General features: G+C 35.0%; 1 protein-coding gene across 2 annotated transcripts; it reads right to left on the reverse strand.

The window, feature by feature from the left end:
- Positions 1-6,043: 6,043 nt before the first annotated feature.
- On the reverse strand, positions 6,044-8,235 carry LOC116032879. Of its 2 annotated transcripts, none has more exons than XM_031275620.1 (4): positions 7,724-8,235; positions 7,405-7,578; positions 7,165-7,241; positions 6,044-7,088 (listed from the first exon to the last, which is right to left on the reverse strand). In XM_031275620.1, exons 1-4 carry the CDS (start codon positions 8,003-8,005, stop codon positions 6,344-6,346), a joined length of 1,278 nt encoding a protein of 425 aa, XP_031131480.1. In that variant the 5' UTR covers positions 8,006-8,235; the 3' UTR covers positions 6,044-6,343. The 2 variants fall into 2 exon arrangements, with proteins under 2 accessions (XP_031131480.1, XP_031131479.1); XM_031275619.1 differs by having other exon boundaries at positions 7,165-7,271.
- Positions 8,236-18,859: the final 10,624 nt, after the last annotated feature.

Genomic DNA, 18,859 nt, shown 5'->3' on the forward strand with positions numbered 1-18,859 from the left:
TATATATATATATATATATATATATATATATATATGAAAAGAAAGATCTTAGTCTTTGACATCATCATCCTCATGTATGTTAAGGAGGATTAATGATTTACTTTATCTTCATGTACATGTATAAATAGCTTACAGATTAGCTTAATAATATATGTTTTTCACAATCTCTACATGTCAAACCATCTACGGTTGCGCAAGGCGATGGAGGCTGAATTTACAGCATTGATCCAGAATCAGACATGAGAGTTGATATATTGAATGTTGGGCAGAAAATTAATTGATGTAAATGGATGTTTTGGGTCAAACGGCGTGCTGACGATTATTGACAAGTTCAAGGCTTGTTTAGTAGCTAAGGGATTTTTACAGGAGTCTGGCTATGATTACTTTGAGACCTTCAATCCGGTTATGAAGTAGTAACTATTCAGGTTGTGCTTACATTTGTGGTTTCCCAAGGGTGGTCTACACAATAGCTGACATTTGTGGTTTCCCAAGGGTGGTCTACACAATAGCTGACATTTGTGGTTTCCCAAGGGTGGTCTACACAATAGCTGACATTAACAATGCCTTTTTAAATGGGACATTGAGTGAAGAGGTTTTCATAGAGCAACCCCAGGTTTTGTTGATTCTACTGATGAGAACGTATAATTGTATGTATTGACAATAACCGGTTACAAAGTCTGAGAGAGTATATAAATACATATAGGTAGAGATATAGGAGGAGTAGGACAGTGAATCACAATATGACTCAAAGACAGAGTCCTAACACTCCCCCTCAAGCACAGGGCATACTAGCAACCTGTAGCTTGTCCCTGAGAAAAACAAATCTAGGACCGGAAGAACTTTGGTGAATATATCAACAAGTTGATCCTTCGTAGAAATAAAGTTCACCTGAATCTCACCAGCAGCAACCTTATCCCTAACAAAGTGATAATCAATCTGCACTTGCTTTGTTCAAGCATGGAAGATTGGATTGGCACACATATAGGTGGATGGCACCAAGATTATCACACCACAACTTGGGAACCGACACACCAGTAATACGAAGCTCACGCAAGACAGACAAAATCCATGTTACCTCAGCACAAACATCTGCACGTGTCTTGTACTCAGCTTCAATAGAAGACCTAGCAACTGTCGTTTGCTTCCTGCAGACCCAAGAGACAAGATTGGACCCAAGAAACACAGCGAACCCCACTAGTGGACTTGCGATCCTCAGGACATCCAGCCCAGTCAAAATATGAAAACGCATGAAGTTCTCTGGAGGAAGAGGTGCGAATACAAAGCCGATAGAGAAGAGTGCCTTTGACATACCGCATGACCCGTTTCAACTGCTCCCAGTGTTGAACCATAGGGGCATGCATATGCTGACACAACAGATTAACCACATAGGAGAGATTCGGACGAGTAACAGTGAAATACTGCAGAGCCCCAACAAGACTCCTGTACCTGGTAAGATCATCATAAAGATCTGCCTGCAGAGTAGGAGATTTAGTCAAAGAGATAGGAGTGGTTAGTGGTTTACAATCAGACATGCCTGCACGTTTCAAGATGTCAGTTATATAACGTTGCTGAGAAAGCAGCAAACCATCACCACACCGCACTGTTTCTATACCAAGAAAGAACCCAGGCTCCCCAATGTAGCAGACAGCTGAGCCAACAACGAATCCACCAAGCCTTGACAACTTCCCATAACAAGAATATCATCAACATACACCAGTATAAACATAAAACCCGAGTCCACAGAATGATGAAACAGAGAAACATCCGTCTTGGAAGCAACAAAACCCACAGATAATAGAAAATCATGCAACCGATTGAACCAAGCACGGGGTGCTTGCTTCATGCCACATAGAGATCGTCTTAGCAAACACACATGGTCAGGATACTGGGAATCAGCATAACTAGGTGGTTGACACATGTAAACAGTCTCACTTAAATTACCATTGAAAAAGGCATTGTGCACATCAAGCTGCCAAACAACCCAACCAGAAGACACAGCTAAAGAAAGAAGTAACCTGACTGTAGTGGGCTTGACCACTGGACTGAATGTGTCAAAGAAATCCTGGCCAGGCACCTGATTAAACTTCTTTGCCACCAACCGAGCCTTATACCTCTCTATCGAACCATCCACCTTGCGCTTAGTGCGAAAAACCTACTTGCAGCCAATCACATTCATAGAACGAGTCGACGGAACCAAACACCAAGTCTGATTAAGAAGAAGAGCATTAAACTCCTGATCCATCGCGTCACGCCACTCTGAGTGTTTGACTGCCTGAGAATAGCAAGTCGGATCAGTGGGGCACACCTGAGCAACCAGACCAGCAAGAGGAGCCTGAGATCGACTCCTAGTAGCCATGGCATGAGACCTAGTCGTAGGCCAAGTAGACTTCCCACGAGGCCTACCCCGCGGCTTAGCAGTAGTCACAGCCGTAGAAACACCGGACTGCAAAGGGGCGGAAGCAGGCACATCAACAGAGCACGACTGAAGAACAGACTCAGCCCATGGCAGATGACGCGGAGATACAGGTACCTGTGAAGCAGACTTAGCAAACGGAAACTTAGTCTCATCAAACCGAACATGCCTGCACACATAAACCTTATTAATCAGCAAGTCCATGCATCTGTACCTCCGGAAGGAATCTGGGTAACCTAAAAAGACACACGGAGACGACCGAAAAGAAATTTTGTGACGATTATAGGGACGCAAATGCGGGTAACATAGACACCCAAACACTCGAAGGAAGGAATACGAGGGCGAGGTCTTTTGAATAAGAAAATATGGGGTGGAATTATGCAATGTAGGAGAAGGCATCCTATTAATAAGATAAACAACAGTTTCAAAGGAGTAATCCCAAAACCTAAGATGGACCAGAAGCACGAGCCAAAAGAGTCAAACCAGTCTCAACAATATCCCTGTGTTTGTGCTCAACTCGCCCATTCTGCTCATGAGTATAAGCACAGGATTGCCTATGAAAAATACCTAAATGAGCAAGAGTGGAATGCAACTTCTTATATTCAGCCCCTAAATCAGACTGAATAGACTTAATCTTACGATTAAAAGACCGCTCAACGATGACACGAAACTTATCAAAAATAGCATATAAATCATATTTCTGTTTCATTAGATAGTACCAGGTATAACGCGAATAATCATCAACAAAGATAACAAAATATCGATAACCATCATAAGATAAAATGGGAGCAGGACCCCAAATATCAGTATAAATTAAGTCCAAAACATCATGACTAGAAGAGTCAACACGAGATAAAGGAAAACGAGCAGACTTGCCTAACTGACAAGCACTACAAAGACCCGAATTACAACGAGACATAGACTAAGGCCCACTAACAGAACAAAAACATAAAACAGAACTAAGAACATGATCATGCGAGTGACCAAGACGATCATGCCAAGTAAGAACGGAGGCGCGGGCTGAAAGAAACGTAGAAAGACACGAACTAGATCTCGAAACTGGCAAGGTGTATAGACCTCCAGAGCTATTGCCCCGCAGCAGAATTTCCTTGGTTTGTATATCCTTCACAACGAAAAATGACGGGTGAAATTCAAAAAACACATTATTATCTGTAGTGAATTTCTGAACAGATAAAAGAGACGTAGAAAGCGAAGGAACACGAAGAATATTATACAGACGAAAAATACGAGAGGAGGTACTAAAGGTAGCATGGCCAATATGACTAATAGGAAGACCCATACCGTCACCGACACAAAGCGTGTTAGTACCCACATATTTCTCAGGAACAGACAACGCAGCAATATCCGGTGTCACATGACTCGTAGCACCCGTGTCAGGAACCCATAACTGAGAATCAAGCGGAGGAGCATCGGTATCATAAAGCTACTAATTGGCACGAGGGGCAACTGCTTCATTGAACCGATCGTAACACGCAACGGCAGAGTGACTAGGACGGCCACAAATCTGACAAAACACATGGCCGGCACCGGAGCCACTCCGACCATCGCGAAATCCTTGACCAGACTGGTCGCGACCACGCTGACCTCCACCACCGGCAGCACCACGCTGCCCACCGCGCTGCTGGCCTCCACGAAGAAACCGTCGGCCTCCACTACCACCGGCAGAACCATGCTACACAGAATATGCCGCTGGCGTTGCACCACCGTAATCATCAGCAGCGACGAAACTCCTGATGCCCTAAGTGATCAGTTAGCTCCTGAAGCGTGACCGGATCGCCACGAACAGCAAGGGAAGACGTCAGCCCCCTGTACTCCGGCTGCAACCCTCGGAAGATATACATGTTATGCTCGTCAAGGGTGACCGGCCGACCGACAAGCGCAAGCTCCTCAACAATCAACTCCGCACGATCGATGTAATCCACCACAGACAAGTCTCCTTGTTGGAGACTATGGAGTTGGCCGACGAGGTTTTGAGTCCGAGCACGGGTAGATGACGCCAAAGCCTGAGTAACCGCATCCCATAGCGCCCGGATAGTGCGACAACTAACCGCCAAAGGCATAATCTCGTCCGTCAGCGAAGACACGAGCATGGAGAGAAGCGCCCGATCTTGGCGGTGCCAAGCAGCGAAGGCGGGATTTGGCGTCGGCAGTGCGTCCTTGTCAGCCGCAGGCAGCGTGACCGGCGGGGTGGAATGGTACCATCAACGTAACCGATGAGATCATGACCAACAAGGAAGGGCACTACCTGCGTCCTCTAGAACAAAAAATTCTTATAATTAAGCTTTATACTGATGAAGTGATGGGCTGTAAACAACGAATTCACCATTGTCGTGACAGAAGAAATAGCCACATCAGAGACGGTACGTTCTGACGAATTCACAGAATCATCAGCCATTGAGAACCTAGGCTAACTGATACCAGATGAGAACGTAAATTGTATGTATTGACAATAACTAGTTACAAAGTCTGAGAGAGTATATAAATACATATAGGTAGAGGTATAGGAAGAGTAGGACAGTGAATCACAATATGACTCAAAAACAGAGTCCTAACAACAGCGTAACTATATTTGTAAGTTAAAAAAGGCCATATATGGCCAAGCAAGCTTTGCGAGCTTGGTACATTGAGTTGTTATCTTTTCTGATTAAATTTGGTTTTAAGAAAATTGGTGATGCTTCTTTGTTTGTGTATGCTACTCGCGGAGTGCTGGTTTATTTTATGGTTTACGTGGATGTTATAACTGTAGAAATAATGATGTTTTCCTTGCCCAGTTCATAAACTTATTGTCACAAATTTGCTTCCACTCCGACGTTTATTCACGAGTTTCGTAGGTTGATTGGAATGCTTCAGTACCCTTCGTAGGTTGATTGGAATGTTTCAGTACCCGTATGTTACTATTGTTGTAATGCAGCTTCCACTCCTATGTTTATTCACGAGTTTCGTAGGTTGATTGGAATGCTTCAGTACCCGTATGTTACTATTGTCGTAATGCAATGCACTCGCCAATGGCGTATCATACTACGCGTATGTTACTATTGTTGTAATGCAGCTTCCACTCCTATGTTTATTCACGAGTTTCGTAGGTTGATTGGAATGCTTCAGTACCCGTATGTTACTATTGTCGTAATGCAATGCACTCGCCAATGGCGTATCATACTCTAATTAGTAGAGATGACAGTCGCTTTGTACCATTGATTTTGTTATGAAGATTTTTTTGGGTGTTCTGTTATTAGCTCAAAGGATCAGGTCATAGAGCTTCTTACAAAACCAATTGGTCATGACTTATTTCTCAATGATTAATGAGTATCAGGGCGTGTTAATGATTAATGATTTATTTATTTTCATTTATTTGAATAGTTGGCTCCTGTAAAATAGTTCCTCTTAGTTTCATCCTGTATAATAGTTCTTTCCTCCTGTAGAATAGTTCTTTCCTCCTGTAGAATAGTTCTTTCCTCCTGTAGAATAGTTCCTTATTGTTACTTTTGTTACCTACTTTATCTCCCTATACATGTATAAATAGTTTATAGACTTTGACTTAATAATACAAACTTTTCACAATCTCTACGATGAATGTGAGATCATTGTAACAAAACAAACAACGCAACGCAGTGAGGGAAACCAAGATATAAAACAACTTCAAATATTACATGATGTCCTGTCATTTCATCCATCATATCAAGAATGATGAATAGAAATCCAAATTAGAGAAAGAGGAAGTACGGAAAGATATTGAGATGCATGGAATAATTGAAACCAACTAACCTAGCTAGCTAGGAGTCTTGGACTAGGAGATGCATGAAAAACACGTTCCGATCCGATCCTATTCCCAATTTCCCAATGTACATTACAAAGGGAAAATAAAGACTACCACTCAATCCTGTCGTCTAAAATCTTGATTTGGATACATCCTTATTGCAGGTGACGACCCGAATCTTCTCCGTTGGAACCAGCTGGTGAATGGTCTCCATTTGTAAAGTGAGAAGGCACCCAAGGACTTCCATGATATAGTGTCCCTTGTGCCACATGATGATGAGTCTCTAAGGCCTGCCCATTAGACACGTTATTGTGGAGATTGTTAGGGTAGAAACTCAATACAGCATCCATGTTAGGGTGGAAGTTGTTATTACCACCCGGGACTGAATTTACCACCGCCATTGTTTGGTGGTTGTTATAAGTTACAACTTGATTATCGATCAGATGATTGTTCGGATTGGGATAGTTACAGATTGGGTTCATGGGATATTCATGTGTTGGGTAAACACAAGTGTCTGGTAAGGGGAAAGTGGACGAGGAGGATTGGGTTTCGTTGTTGAAGGCATTGACGATGTTGGTGGTGATGGTGTTGGTGTTGGGAGGCAACTTTGTTGCGTTTAAGAACCAGGTGTAGTTGTAGTTGTTGTTTTGAGGAATATTAATATATGGGTTTGTGTGTGTAAGGATATTGAGGGGGTTTGGCATGGCGTTGCGTTGGAAATCAAGGCACAAATCCGAAACCTCGTACGAGGAATTATTGGTTGGTTGTTGGAGGAAAAATATGTTGGGATTTTGGGTGGGAAATGGTTGTTGGCTCAACATTTGTAAGCGTGGATCACATTGCAACAGTTTCTCGTAGTGCTTATCCAGCACTCCTCGAGGGAATTTCACAAAATGCCTCCTGAAACAACAATTTTGATTTATTGATTGGAAAATTAATGAGTTATTTGCGAGGTTTAATTTAATTTTAAGATTACCTGATTCGAGAAGCATGACCATTTGTAAAGTCACCCACAGGCTGCCAAAGAGTGTGTTTTCGAGGTTGGGGATTGGTCTCATGAAAAAACAAAGGAGGTTGGTTCAGCTGCAAGTGCAAATATAATGATAATAATAATAATAATTATTGGTTAGCTCTAAACCAATATATCATATATAGAAATAAATTAAAAGATTTAAGGAAAATGTGGTATTAATAAATAAATAAATAAATGAATTACCTCAATCTCCCAGACTCCTGGTTGACCATCTTCAATGGTGGCTCTCATAGCCCCAATGTCTGACCACTGTATCTCAATTTTCTTCTTCAATGGCCCTTCCAAAAATTCCCAAACCAATTTGCGCTTCGCATAGTATAATTTAGCCACCAAATCACTCTCATGTCTAGAAACCCTCTGCACACAAACAGAACCCAAATAGGTAAAAATGATAATATTTTTTTTGATGTACCCACTGTCAGATACAGTGACTAATCCTCTAACTGCCTCGCTCGCTGAACTGTAGCTAGGCGCATCGATCTATGAGATTACTATACATTACCTCAAACCCTCCTATTCTTAACATGATAGCTGAGAAGTTGGAAGCCTTGAGCTTCTCGTGCATTGGCTGGGACATAAAATCCGGACTAGAATCCATCAGCTGAGGTGGTGGATGGTTTTCTTCACCCTCATCAAACATTGAATTGTTTGTGTTGTTGTTCTCGTCTTGGGATAACAACTTTCTTTCGAGTTCTTCAATAAAAGATGGAGTCTTCTTTAGTTTCAAACCTAAAGCAGGTCTCTCCTCATCACTGCATAAAGCTTCTTCTTCTTTCTCACACATTCTCTTCTCTTCTCTTCTCTTCTTGGTGGGAAGAATTGAAGAGAAGTTGAACTCAAATAACCTTAGAGAATAAATAAAATCTATAGGAGCATAACGTAACAGTGCGGAGATTTCTGAGGAAAAGAAATCGATGGAGGAGGCTAAGGAAATGGGAAATTATGGAGCGGAGATCGAGCGCAAGAGGACGGCGCGGGGAAGATGGAGTTGAGAGAGTTAGTGGTTTTCGACAAGGGAGCAATCATATAGTGATTGTATATATAAGGGACTCTTTTGTGAATCTATCACACCGTGAGGTCACATAACTAATTTCCCCCTATCAGATCTTCAAGATTTTGTAGATTTTTTTGTTAATTCTTTTTGGTTTGTGGTGGTTATGACTTATGAGAGTGAACATATTTAAGGGTTTTGTTTTAAGTTGGTTATATATATATTTTTAATATAATATTAAACTAATAATTTTTTTTTTATTCTTTAAAATCACTTCCTATTTTCCTTCTTAATAACATTGCACTAAAAATTCTTAATTTATATTCATTGAATATTGATAAATCCACATAACCCTCCGGGAGTTAAAATTTATATATATATTACTTAATTAATTCTATAAAAAACCTCAATAAAATAATGAAATGCTTAAGAGAGTAAATGTAGATAATAACTTTAAGAAGTGAACATAGTATTATTCTTTGAAGATGCAAGGTGACAACATGTGAACTACTGCATAAATGCACCACAATTACTCCACGAATGCACCACAATTACTCTCATACATGCTTGGAGGGTGGACTGAGACTATATGGGTAAACAAATCAGATATTTTTAGTTCGATTCATGATTCGAATTCGAATATTTCGATTCGAATTCGAATATTTCAAATACGAATCCGAATTCTAATACATATTTCGAATCGAATTTTATTTGAATCGAATACGAATCAGAATATATTTGATTCGACTATATTCAAATATATTCGAATATATATATATATATATATATATATATATATATATATATATATATATATATATATTTATATATTTATATATATATTTGAAAATTAATATATTAATAGAACCGAATCGAATACGAATTCGATCGAATAGTTTTCAAAATAGTCGAATCGAGTATGTAGTTGCAATACATTTGTGGAGTATTTACAGTGCATTCATTCATCTCACATGTTCTCACCTACAACATGATTCTTATACGAACGCATATATATGTGTATGTGTGTGTAAAACACTTATATAACAGTCAACGTCTTTTGTCCAAGACCATGTTCTAGATATTTATATAGAGTACGGAGTATATTTTAAATTTCTCAGATATGATAAATCTAATTTTTTAGGTTTATACTATATTTAAATTAAAAAGGCATAGATGCTAAAAGTTTTGTAGCCATGAATGGGTGATTCGGAACTCATTACAAGCTACAATATGTTTAATTAATATATATTCAATATAATATAATTAATAAATAAATAAGTTGTTTTATCAAAGGAATTAAAGATGTAATCTTTCACTATTATGATTCACGTGCAGGTTTTGGATTAAAATATGCGAAACCACAAAAAAGGAGTAGCCACCAAATCTTCCAACTAGATAACAAGGGCTGCGGGCGCAAACAGAATAAAGACTCCATTTTCTAGTAAGGCTGCATGCGCAATCCCCACATTGAATTGAGACGATCTTCCATATTGTCCTTTTTGTCCATCTTTTTGTGTTACTTCCTCTTTCTTATTTGTGACTTTTTTTTTTTTTTTTGGTAAATCCCGCATTATCACCCACAAAAGATTGCATCTGTTTTGTGGTACTCTCTTCCCCTTAATTTGTGACTTTTTTTTCCTGATAAATCTCACATTATGACCCACAAAAGACTGCATATGTTTTGTGAAACTCTCTTCCCCTTAATTTGTAGTTTTTTTTTCTTCTGATAAATCTCACATTGTGACCCACAAAAGACTGTATCTGTTTTGTGGTACTCTCTTCCTCTTAATTTGTGACTTTTTTTCCTGATAAATCTCACATTATGACCCAGAAAAGACTGCATATGTTTTGTGATACTCTCTTCCCCTTAATTTGTGACTTTTTTTTCCTGATAAATCTCACATTATGACCCACAAAAGACTGCATATGTTTTGTGATACTCTCTTCCCCTTAATTTGAGACTTGTTTTTTCTAATAAATCTCACATTATGACTCACAAAAGAAAGCATCTGTTTTGTGATACTCTCTTCCCCTTAATTTGTGACTCTTTTTTGGGATAAATCTCATATTATGATCCTAGACAAAAGACTGTAATGAGTTAAACTAGCCTAGCTAGTTGACTATCTTAAACCAAGAAGGCCAATAGGTTGATCCACGCACTAGGAATCGAACTTATAATATTATGGTTAACAAAGTAAATAGTCTAACCAACTTAATTGGGAATGACCTAACCGTATTTTAAAATTTCAAAGGAGGTTACAAAATTATGTAAACAATTTTTTTTTAATATTTAAATGTTACTATTTTTCATTGTTCTTAATTAATTTATCATTTATTCCTTTTAATGGTTTTAGGTGGAAGTATTTAAAAAAGGAAAATAATAGGTGTATTCTAGAGTATGCAGTCTCTCGCTATGTTCAAATTTTATTGGGTGAAAAAAATAATGAACAAAAACTATGTTACACTAGCTTCTTCTTTTAAGATCAATCAAAGTAATGAAAAAGTGTATAAAATAATACACATGCATTTATATTTATTGGCATAAAATCTTGTTGGAAAAGACTCATTCAATCTTATCGAATAATGACACATTAAGATACTTTTAAAAAGTATTTTAAGTTACTAAATAGATTTGATTAAATTAATGAAATCTTAAAGGCCAGAAAATGAGATTGCCATATATACACAAAGGTAGCTACCATATATTATGATGTGATATGAAAGTAGAATGAGAAAGAAAAAGGGTGTGGTGTTTGATTATTAATGCATATGAGCAATGATTACTTTGATGATAGCTACAATGACACTATCTGAGTGATGGTGATGGTTTTTGATTCATTCAAGTCTTAGTCGTCGTCTGCTTAGATTGAATGCATAGGACGGACTTTGACACTTTGCACCGCTCCTAACTTAGAAATTAATTAAGAATTAATTAATGATATTTTTTGTGACGAGAGAAACTCTTAATCTTATTCAAGAGTGTACACTAAATAAATTTTATTTTTGTGTAATAGTTCACAAATTATACAAAAAAATCAGACTATATGTAACGATTTCGACTAAAAGGGTGTTGGTAAAAGTTAAATTTGTAATTTTCAAGTACGAGAATTATTATTTACCCGCTTAGCAACCCCTTTCGGGACAATTAATGATATTAATTCTTTGCGGTTTTTCTGGTGGAAGAATGACGCTACCTTGGCATGCATGCTACATTATTATAAGTTCAATGGATTTGGGCGGATTATATGACACCAAACCCAGCAACCAAACGTAACCTTTGCATAAAAAATGGGAGAGATCCAATTAATTCTAGTTTTGGTGTATTAATGTTATTTTGATTATCATTTTTTGCTCTGATTTTAAAATAGATTAAATTCAGTAAAATATCTTAACTACTCTCATATAAAGAATGGTTAAATAAAGTTTGGTGGGAGTAAGAGTAGTTTAGACATTTTGACATGAATTTGGTTGATTTGAAAAATTGTGGGAAAAAATGATTTGAGTTGATTTTTTTGGGTTTGTCCAAAATTATCCCTTCAGCCGACAGTCAGAAGACTAACCCTCGTTTCAACGGTCAGCATACTAAGTGGTAGGGGACTGGCCAAATGATTTGCTCCATTCATATGGGTGGGGATAATGGTTGAGTTGATAATTATATTGATGATATGATAAAAATGAAAGTAATCCTATAATTGAGATATCAAAAACATTAAACCTCAGTCAACAAAGCCTAACAAATCAATTACTAAATCCAACACAAGATGCATGCCAATTACCTTGTGATATGATAGTATCACTATTACCATTTCAAATAAAAAATCACTGGTTTAAATCCTATATCATAATCAATAATGATGTTGACATAATCATATTGAGCACCTCAATCACAATGGTACGGTGAAACAAGCATTTAAATTTAATTTATTAGTGTCAATGTTCTAATTTAATATTATTTTTATTTATTTTACAATGGTCTATGATGCATTTCATGATTTTAAAATGTCATCTAATTTTCTTTATCAACACTTTAAAATACCACTTTCACTAAAAGTAATCAAACAATCCTTCAATATTTGAAACTTAGTTATAGTATAAAATTAAGGGGGTGTATTCAATAAGACTTTTAAAGATTTTCAAAGACTTTTAAAGTGATGGATTTTAATTGACTTTTGTAGAGTTCTTGTAGACTTTCCTATAATCTTTTAAACTTTCATCAACTTTGTAAAAGTTTATAAATATCCGTACAACAAACATTTATAAACTTTTAAAAACTTTTTCATATTAAAAATTCTACAAAAGTCATTAAAACTCTAAATTGAATACATCCTTACAAACATTCCATAACTTCTTCTTAAAACTTCTATAGATCATAAATAAATTAATGCATTTAAAAAAAATATACAACCAACAGCAACTACAAAAATAGTTTTAAATTAAATAAAATTTTAATTAATATATTTTTGAATGCACTGAATATATTTTTATTTTCTTATATAAATACATATATTAATAATTAATGAAAATAAAATTATTTAAAATTATATTAATTAAATAGAATTTTAAAATATAAAATTTTACTAATTTTGCAAACAGCAGCACTTGCTGCTGGTTGCGGCAGCAAATTTAGCTGCGAACAGGCTGCGAACTTTTTTTTTTTTTTTTTTTTTGCTGTTCGTAGCAACCCCTCGCAGCAAAAAAAATTCATGTCAATATTAATAAATAATTTTTCGTAGCAAAGTTTAGGACGTAGTGTACAATTGATAAAAAATTTGTCTAGTTTAAATAGAGGAAAAAAAGAGGAAAAAAAGGTTTGTAAAGAATCTTGAAAAGTTTGGGGTTAGAGGGTTGGATTTCATCTATTTATATTAATGAAGAAAAAGTTTACCGAAATCCTATTCTGACAGAGTATACGAAAGTTAATAACTTTTTGAATACCAGTAGACTTTTAAATACTTTATAAAAGTCTTAATCGAATACCAGCATACTTTTAAAGAGTTTTGAAAAGTTTGAATCCAATACCGGTAGACTTTTAAAGAGTTGTTAAAAATCTAAATTGAATATTGCCAAACTTTTAAAGTTGATAAAATTCTTTAAAAGTCTATAAAAGTTATGATTGAATACACCCCCCTAAGATAAAACTTTAATTTATATAATGGTATACACAATTACAAAAAAAAAAAATCAAAATAGCTATTTTAATTTCTTTGTACATTTATATAATTAAGATAATTAGATAAGGTAAATTTTAAGAAGAAAATAATTATATTATTAACTTTGAACCTCAAACTTAAGGGCCTCTCACCCCTCCTACACTAGAGATGTGCCACAACTGATTTATAAGCTTCCAAGATCAAATATAACTATAATTTTATTATAAAAAGTATTTCATGTGGCATTTAAATTTATCCCGCCAACTCATTGCCACAATATTAAAAACAATTAGGAAAAAGTGTCAAATATGCCACTGAACCTATCGCTTTTGTGCAATTGGGTCATTGAACTTAAAAAGTGTGCAATTCAACCATCAAACAAGTAAAAATTTGTGCAATTAGACCATTTTTACAAAAATTTTTAATTCAATTTGAGTTTAAAGCATTTCAATATTGACTCCCAACTAGTATGGTAGAAGAGAATGACACTCTTAATACATATATGTTAGTAATATAATTGGATTTTACCAAAAAAATTTTGTAAAAATGGTTCAATTGCACAAATTTTGTTTGTTGGATGGTTGTATTGCACACTTTTTAAGTTCAATGGCCCAATTGCACAAAAGCGATAAGTTCAGTGGCTTATTTGATACTTTTTCCAAAAAAAATTAAATTACTAGTTAAATTCAATAAGATTTTTTTGGGGCCCCTCAATATAATCCCTTTTTTAGTTAAAATTATGGTTAAGGAGTTTCAATTTTATTACCTATTGCAGGTAGACTCCATTCTATATAATTTGTAAAAGTAGAGAAAAATGTTAATTTAAAAAGAAAGTCTTGTTTTCAATGGTTCAATATAACTCTAATTCTATATATTCTGATGGTGTCAATTTTAAAAATTTTCAAAAAAATACACACATAAGTAATAAGAAACAAAATATTAAGGTGTGTTTGGTCGACGGATTTTGGTATAAGGTATGGGTATCAAAGTGATTGTCATTGTTTGATTGACAGGTTTTTAGAATACCACTATGTGTTTGGAATACCTCATTAATTGAAAAACCCATACCCTTATTAAATAAGGGTTTCATTTCCCTTCCTCCTTTCTTCATCAACTATTAATAATCATTCACATTCCACCCTACTACGAAACATGCAAAATACTTTCACCAAAACCCATTACCCTTATCAAGTATTTGATACCCATACCAATTCCGATTTCCATGTGCGAACCAAGCAAACACCTTTAGTAATGTCAATATAATTGACCACAATTGAAAAATAATATATGTCTTCAATTCTATCAAATGTATCAAAACAGAAATACATATATAGTTATACTACAATTACATGTATGACATTTTTTATTTACTTTTAAAAAAATATGTATGTATATATATTATAAAATAATATTCTAAACAATTTTATTGCATGTCTCAATATAGATGAGAACAAAAATATAATGAACCATAACCTTCGATCAAATTCAATGGACTACTTTGTCAACCTTGGATTCTTTAAAGTGATTGAGACTTGTTAATCAATGATGATCATAAACTAATTAATCCTAGAAGCTTGCGTTGGGTTCTTGATATGAATTCATTTCTTTTATATATGCTAAAAAGCAAAAATGAATTAAATTAAAAAATAGTAATAGGAGAGAACCTAGATTAAAATATAAAAATCTACATTGTTGCCAGAATGGAAAGTAGGTTGCCTTATCTATTTCCAAGATTATTATCCATTTGACTCATTCTTAATTGTGTAAAGAAAATCAAGTGATCATTTCTTTAGTTGGGAGTCTACTCACTTGGTGCTAATAATATAAGATTCTAACGTGGAGACATTTCTTTACCATTTCTCTTTTTTTTAAAATATTATTATTATTTCTTCTCTATATGGATAGCATCTTAGCATGCATCATCGCCAAGGATAACCAATGATTATGACTTTAGTGGGCTTTACCCAAAATTCATGATTTTTACAATTCACGTGTGTGACTATATATATATATATATATATATATATATAGTTACAAAACATACCATTCCACACTATAACTAAATGCACCTATTCACTTAAAATTCATCAATATACGTAATAAAACGCATCATTCTACGTATTAAAATGCACCACAAGTCCACAACGTGTCTCATGTCAGGTAGACCTGGCAATTCGTGTATACGGATTCGTTAACGTGTCGACACGATAACTACACGCACACGATAAGGCTAAACACGAACACGACACGTTAAGGTTAACGGGTTCAAATTTTTAACACGAACACGAACACGATTTGTTAACGGGTTAAGCAGGTTGACATGATAGACACGTTTTGTTAACATATTTCGGGTCGTGTCGACACGATATGACACGAAACCCGTTTAAACCCGCTAAACATATTAATATATTATTTAAAAAAAAAAAGAAATAAAACCTACAATTCAATCTATCAAACAAACTAAAAAAATATTCAATTTATAACATTTATAAAATGATAATAACATAGCATCCAAAAATCATAATTAAAGAAGTTCACACTAGTTTTTAGAGTAAAATTGAACACAATAAAAATTAAAAATTCATATTGTTGAACATCAATAATTGGTATAGGATCATGACCTGATGTAGTAAATTTATCTTAGTCATGTTCATGATATCTTTTGTAATCTCATTCATTACAATAGTTCTTAGCGGGTTGTAAACATGTTTGTGTAAACGGGTTAGCACGATAATATTTACGGGTTAAACGGGTTCTTAATAGGTTTAACGGGTTGACTAGCTTGTTAAGACACGAAGCATAACGTGTTCTTAACGGATCAACCTGTTAACGACCCGGGACACGTTAAGGCTAAACACTAACTCGTTATTTTCGTGTCGTGTTAACGGGTCGTGTCCATAATTTCCAGGTCTAATGTCAGGTTATAAACATGCACTATTTCCACATATTAGAAGACGTGCTAAAATATGCACCATTCTACGTATTAAAATGCACCACCACGTGTGTTAAAATGCACAATTCCACTTATTGAAAATCCTCATCCCAGATTATAAACGTGCATTGTTACACTTATTAAAAAATATGTGTTAAAATACACACCATTCTACGAACTAAAATGCACCAGAGGACGGATTAAAACACACCATTCCACAACATGGTTACACATAATTCTACGTATGAAAATGCACCAGAGGATGTATTAAAACACATCATTTCACGATACAGTTAAATGTACCAATATACGTAATAAAATGCATCACAACATGTATTAAAACGCACCACACAATGTACTAAAATGCACCATTTCAATTCACATAATATAGATACTTAAATTACCAAAAAGCTTTCCACTTAACCTGTGTGAACTGCGATTGTCACCATTAGATTAGGTGAATTGGACGTCAAAGATAAGGCCGCACGACCGCACCGAAGCAACAGGCCGCTTACGAATAGACCGCAGGGATAACCAATGATTTTGACTTTAGTGGGCTTTACCAAAAATTCATGATTTTTACAATTCACGTGTGTGACTATATATATATATATATATATATATATATATATATATATATATATATATATATATATACACACACACACACACGGTAGGGTTCCAATGAGATCACTTGTTTAAGTAAGATCGTGAGATCAAAGCTTGTGCATTCATGTAATATTTTTTTAATGGTCTAGATTGATTGACACACACTTCGTTTGCACACATTTAATTACCGTTCGCACACACTTCAACTTGAAATCTTAATCAATCTAGACCATTAAAATATTTTGAGATCAAAATTTGTACATCAATCTAAAAAATTTTAATGGTCTAGATTGTTTGACACACCACTCCGTTCGCACGAATTTAATCACCGTTCGCACACACTTAATCACCGTTCGCACACATTTTATCACCGTTCGCACACACTTCAACTTAGAATCATAAATCAATCTAGACCATTAAATTATTACATGGATGCACAAGATCTCATTATCTTACCTAAACAAGTGATCTCATATGATCCTAACTCTAACTATATATATATATATATATATATATATATATATATATATATATGTATGTATGTATGTATGTATGTATATATATGATCAGGTACGAAGGCTACTTCTGGTACAAAATGATCAATGACTCTCTTAAAATAAATTATATACTAAATGTGCACTTGAAAGCTCAAAACCATGCACTTGAAGGTAAAAAAATGTGTACTTGAAGGCAAAATTTTGCACTCGCGCGAAGGCAAATTGATGTGCAACTGATTCAATTTATGGTACCAAAATGGGAAGTTATTCAACTTAAGTGTTATTAAAGTAATTATCCATACAAATCGTTTGTAAATCTCTCAAATTTCATTAGAAATTTAGATATATGTTATTGAAAAGAATGCAAAAGATATAACAAATACTGACCCAGAATTGTGTACTTGAAGGCAAAAAAACATGCACTTGAAAGCATAAAAATGTGCACAGGCAAAAAATCTGCACTCGAAGGCAAACATGCACTATAGTAAGGCGCCTACACTTGTTGGCATGAAATTGAGCACTTGAAAGCATAAAGAGGATCACTAGAAGGCAAGGAAGAAAAAAAAAGACACTCAAAGGAAAAATTCAAAGGAAATTAATTGTGCACTCTTAGAAAGGAAAACATGCACTTGAAGGCTAAAAGCAGGAACTAGAAAGAAAGAAAAAAAAAAGGGTTCAATGGAATTCTAAGTTTTTTATTTTTTTTTTTTTTTTTACAATAGTAAGACACACATGCACTTATAGGAAAGGCAAGGGAAATAAAAAAAAGACACTAAAAGTAAAAAATTCGAAGAAAAATTATTGTGCGCTCTTAGAAAGAAAAACATGCACTTGAATGCTACAAAATGTGCACTTGAAGGCCCCAAATTTTTGAACTCAAAGACACAAAGATATGCACTCAAAGGAGAAACTATGTACTGAACAAAACATGTGCACTCGAAGAAGAGAAATATGCACTTGAACAAGGAAACATGTGTACTCGAAGAAGAAAAAAATGTGCACTCCGATACAAAAGGCAAGCTGACTTACTCAAAATTACAATTATGTTACAGCGCATTTTTAATTAATATTTCATCTAGGCTATTGATTTGTACTATATCTACATTCAGCAACTGTGCGTATTTTTTACTTGGAGAAGAATTTGCATTTGATCTAAAACTCTCTCTCTCTCTCTCTCTATATATATATATATATATACACACACACACACACACACACACACACACTAGTTTTTTATATGAGCGATGCGCGAAAACATATGCCTAATATTAATACAAAATGTTAAAATATTTTTATAACATTATAGCATATAATTTTTTTTAAATTTATAGTTATAGAATTCATATTATATTAAAGGATTATGTATAAATGCTATACACCGGCGGTGAATGAGAGGATGCCAGATCATTAAAAAACAAAGTCAATATTAACCGAGTCCTTTTTTTTGCAAAATATCTAA

This window comes from Ipomoea triloba, chromosome 10 (genome assembly GCF_003576645.1).
Source record: "Ipomoea triloba cultivar NCNSP0323 chromosome 10, ASM357664v1".
Taxonomy (NCBI): Eukaryota; Viridiplantae; Streptophyta; class Magnoliopsida; order Solanales; family Convolvulaceae; genus Ipomoea; species Ipomoea triloba.

What these genes read in the sequence shown, in the direction of transcription:
- LOC116032879 (XM_031275619.1), bottom strand. Translation starts at nt 8,005, where the DNA reads ATGTGTGAGAAAGAAGAAGAAGCTTTATGCAGTGATGAGGAGAGACCT. An exon ending in TAAGAATAGGAGGGTTTGAG is followed by an intron (nt 7,579 to 7,723) that starts GTAATGTATAGT and finishes GTTTGTGTGCAG; the next exon opens with AGGGTTTCTAGACATGAGAG. An exon ending in GGTCATGCTTCTCGAATCAG is followed by an intron (nt 7,089 to 7,164) that starts GTAATCTTAAAA and finishes TTGTTGTTTCAG; the next exon opens with GAGGCATTTTGTGAAATTCC.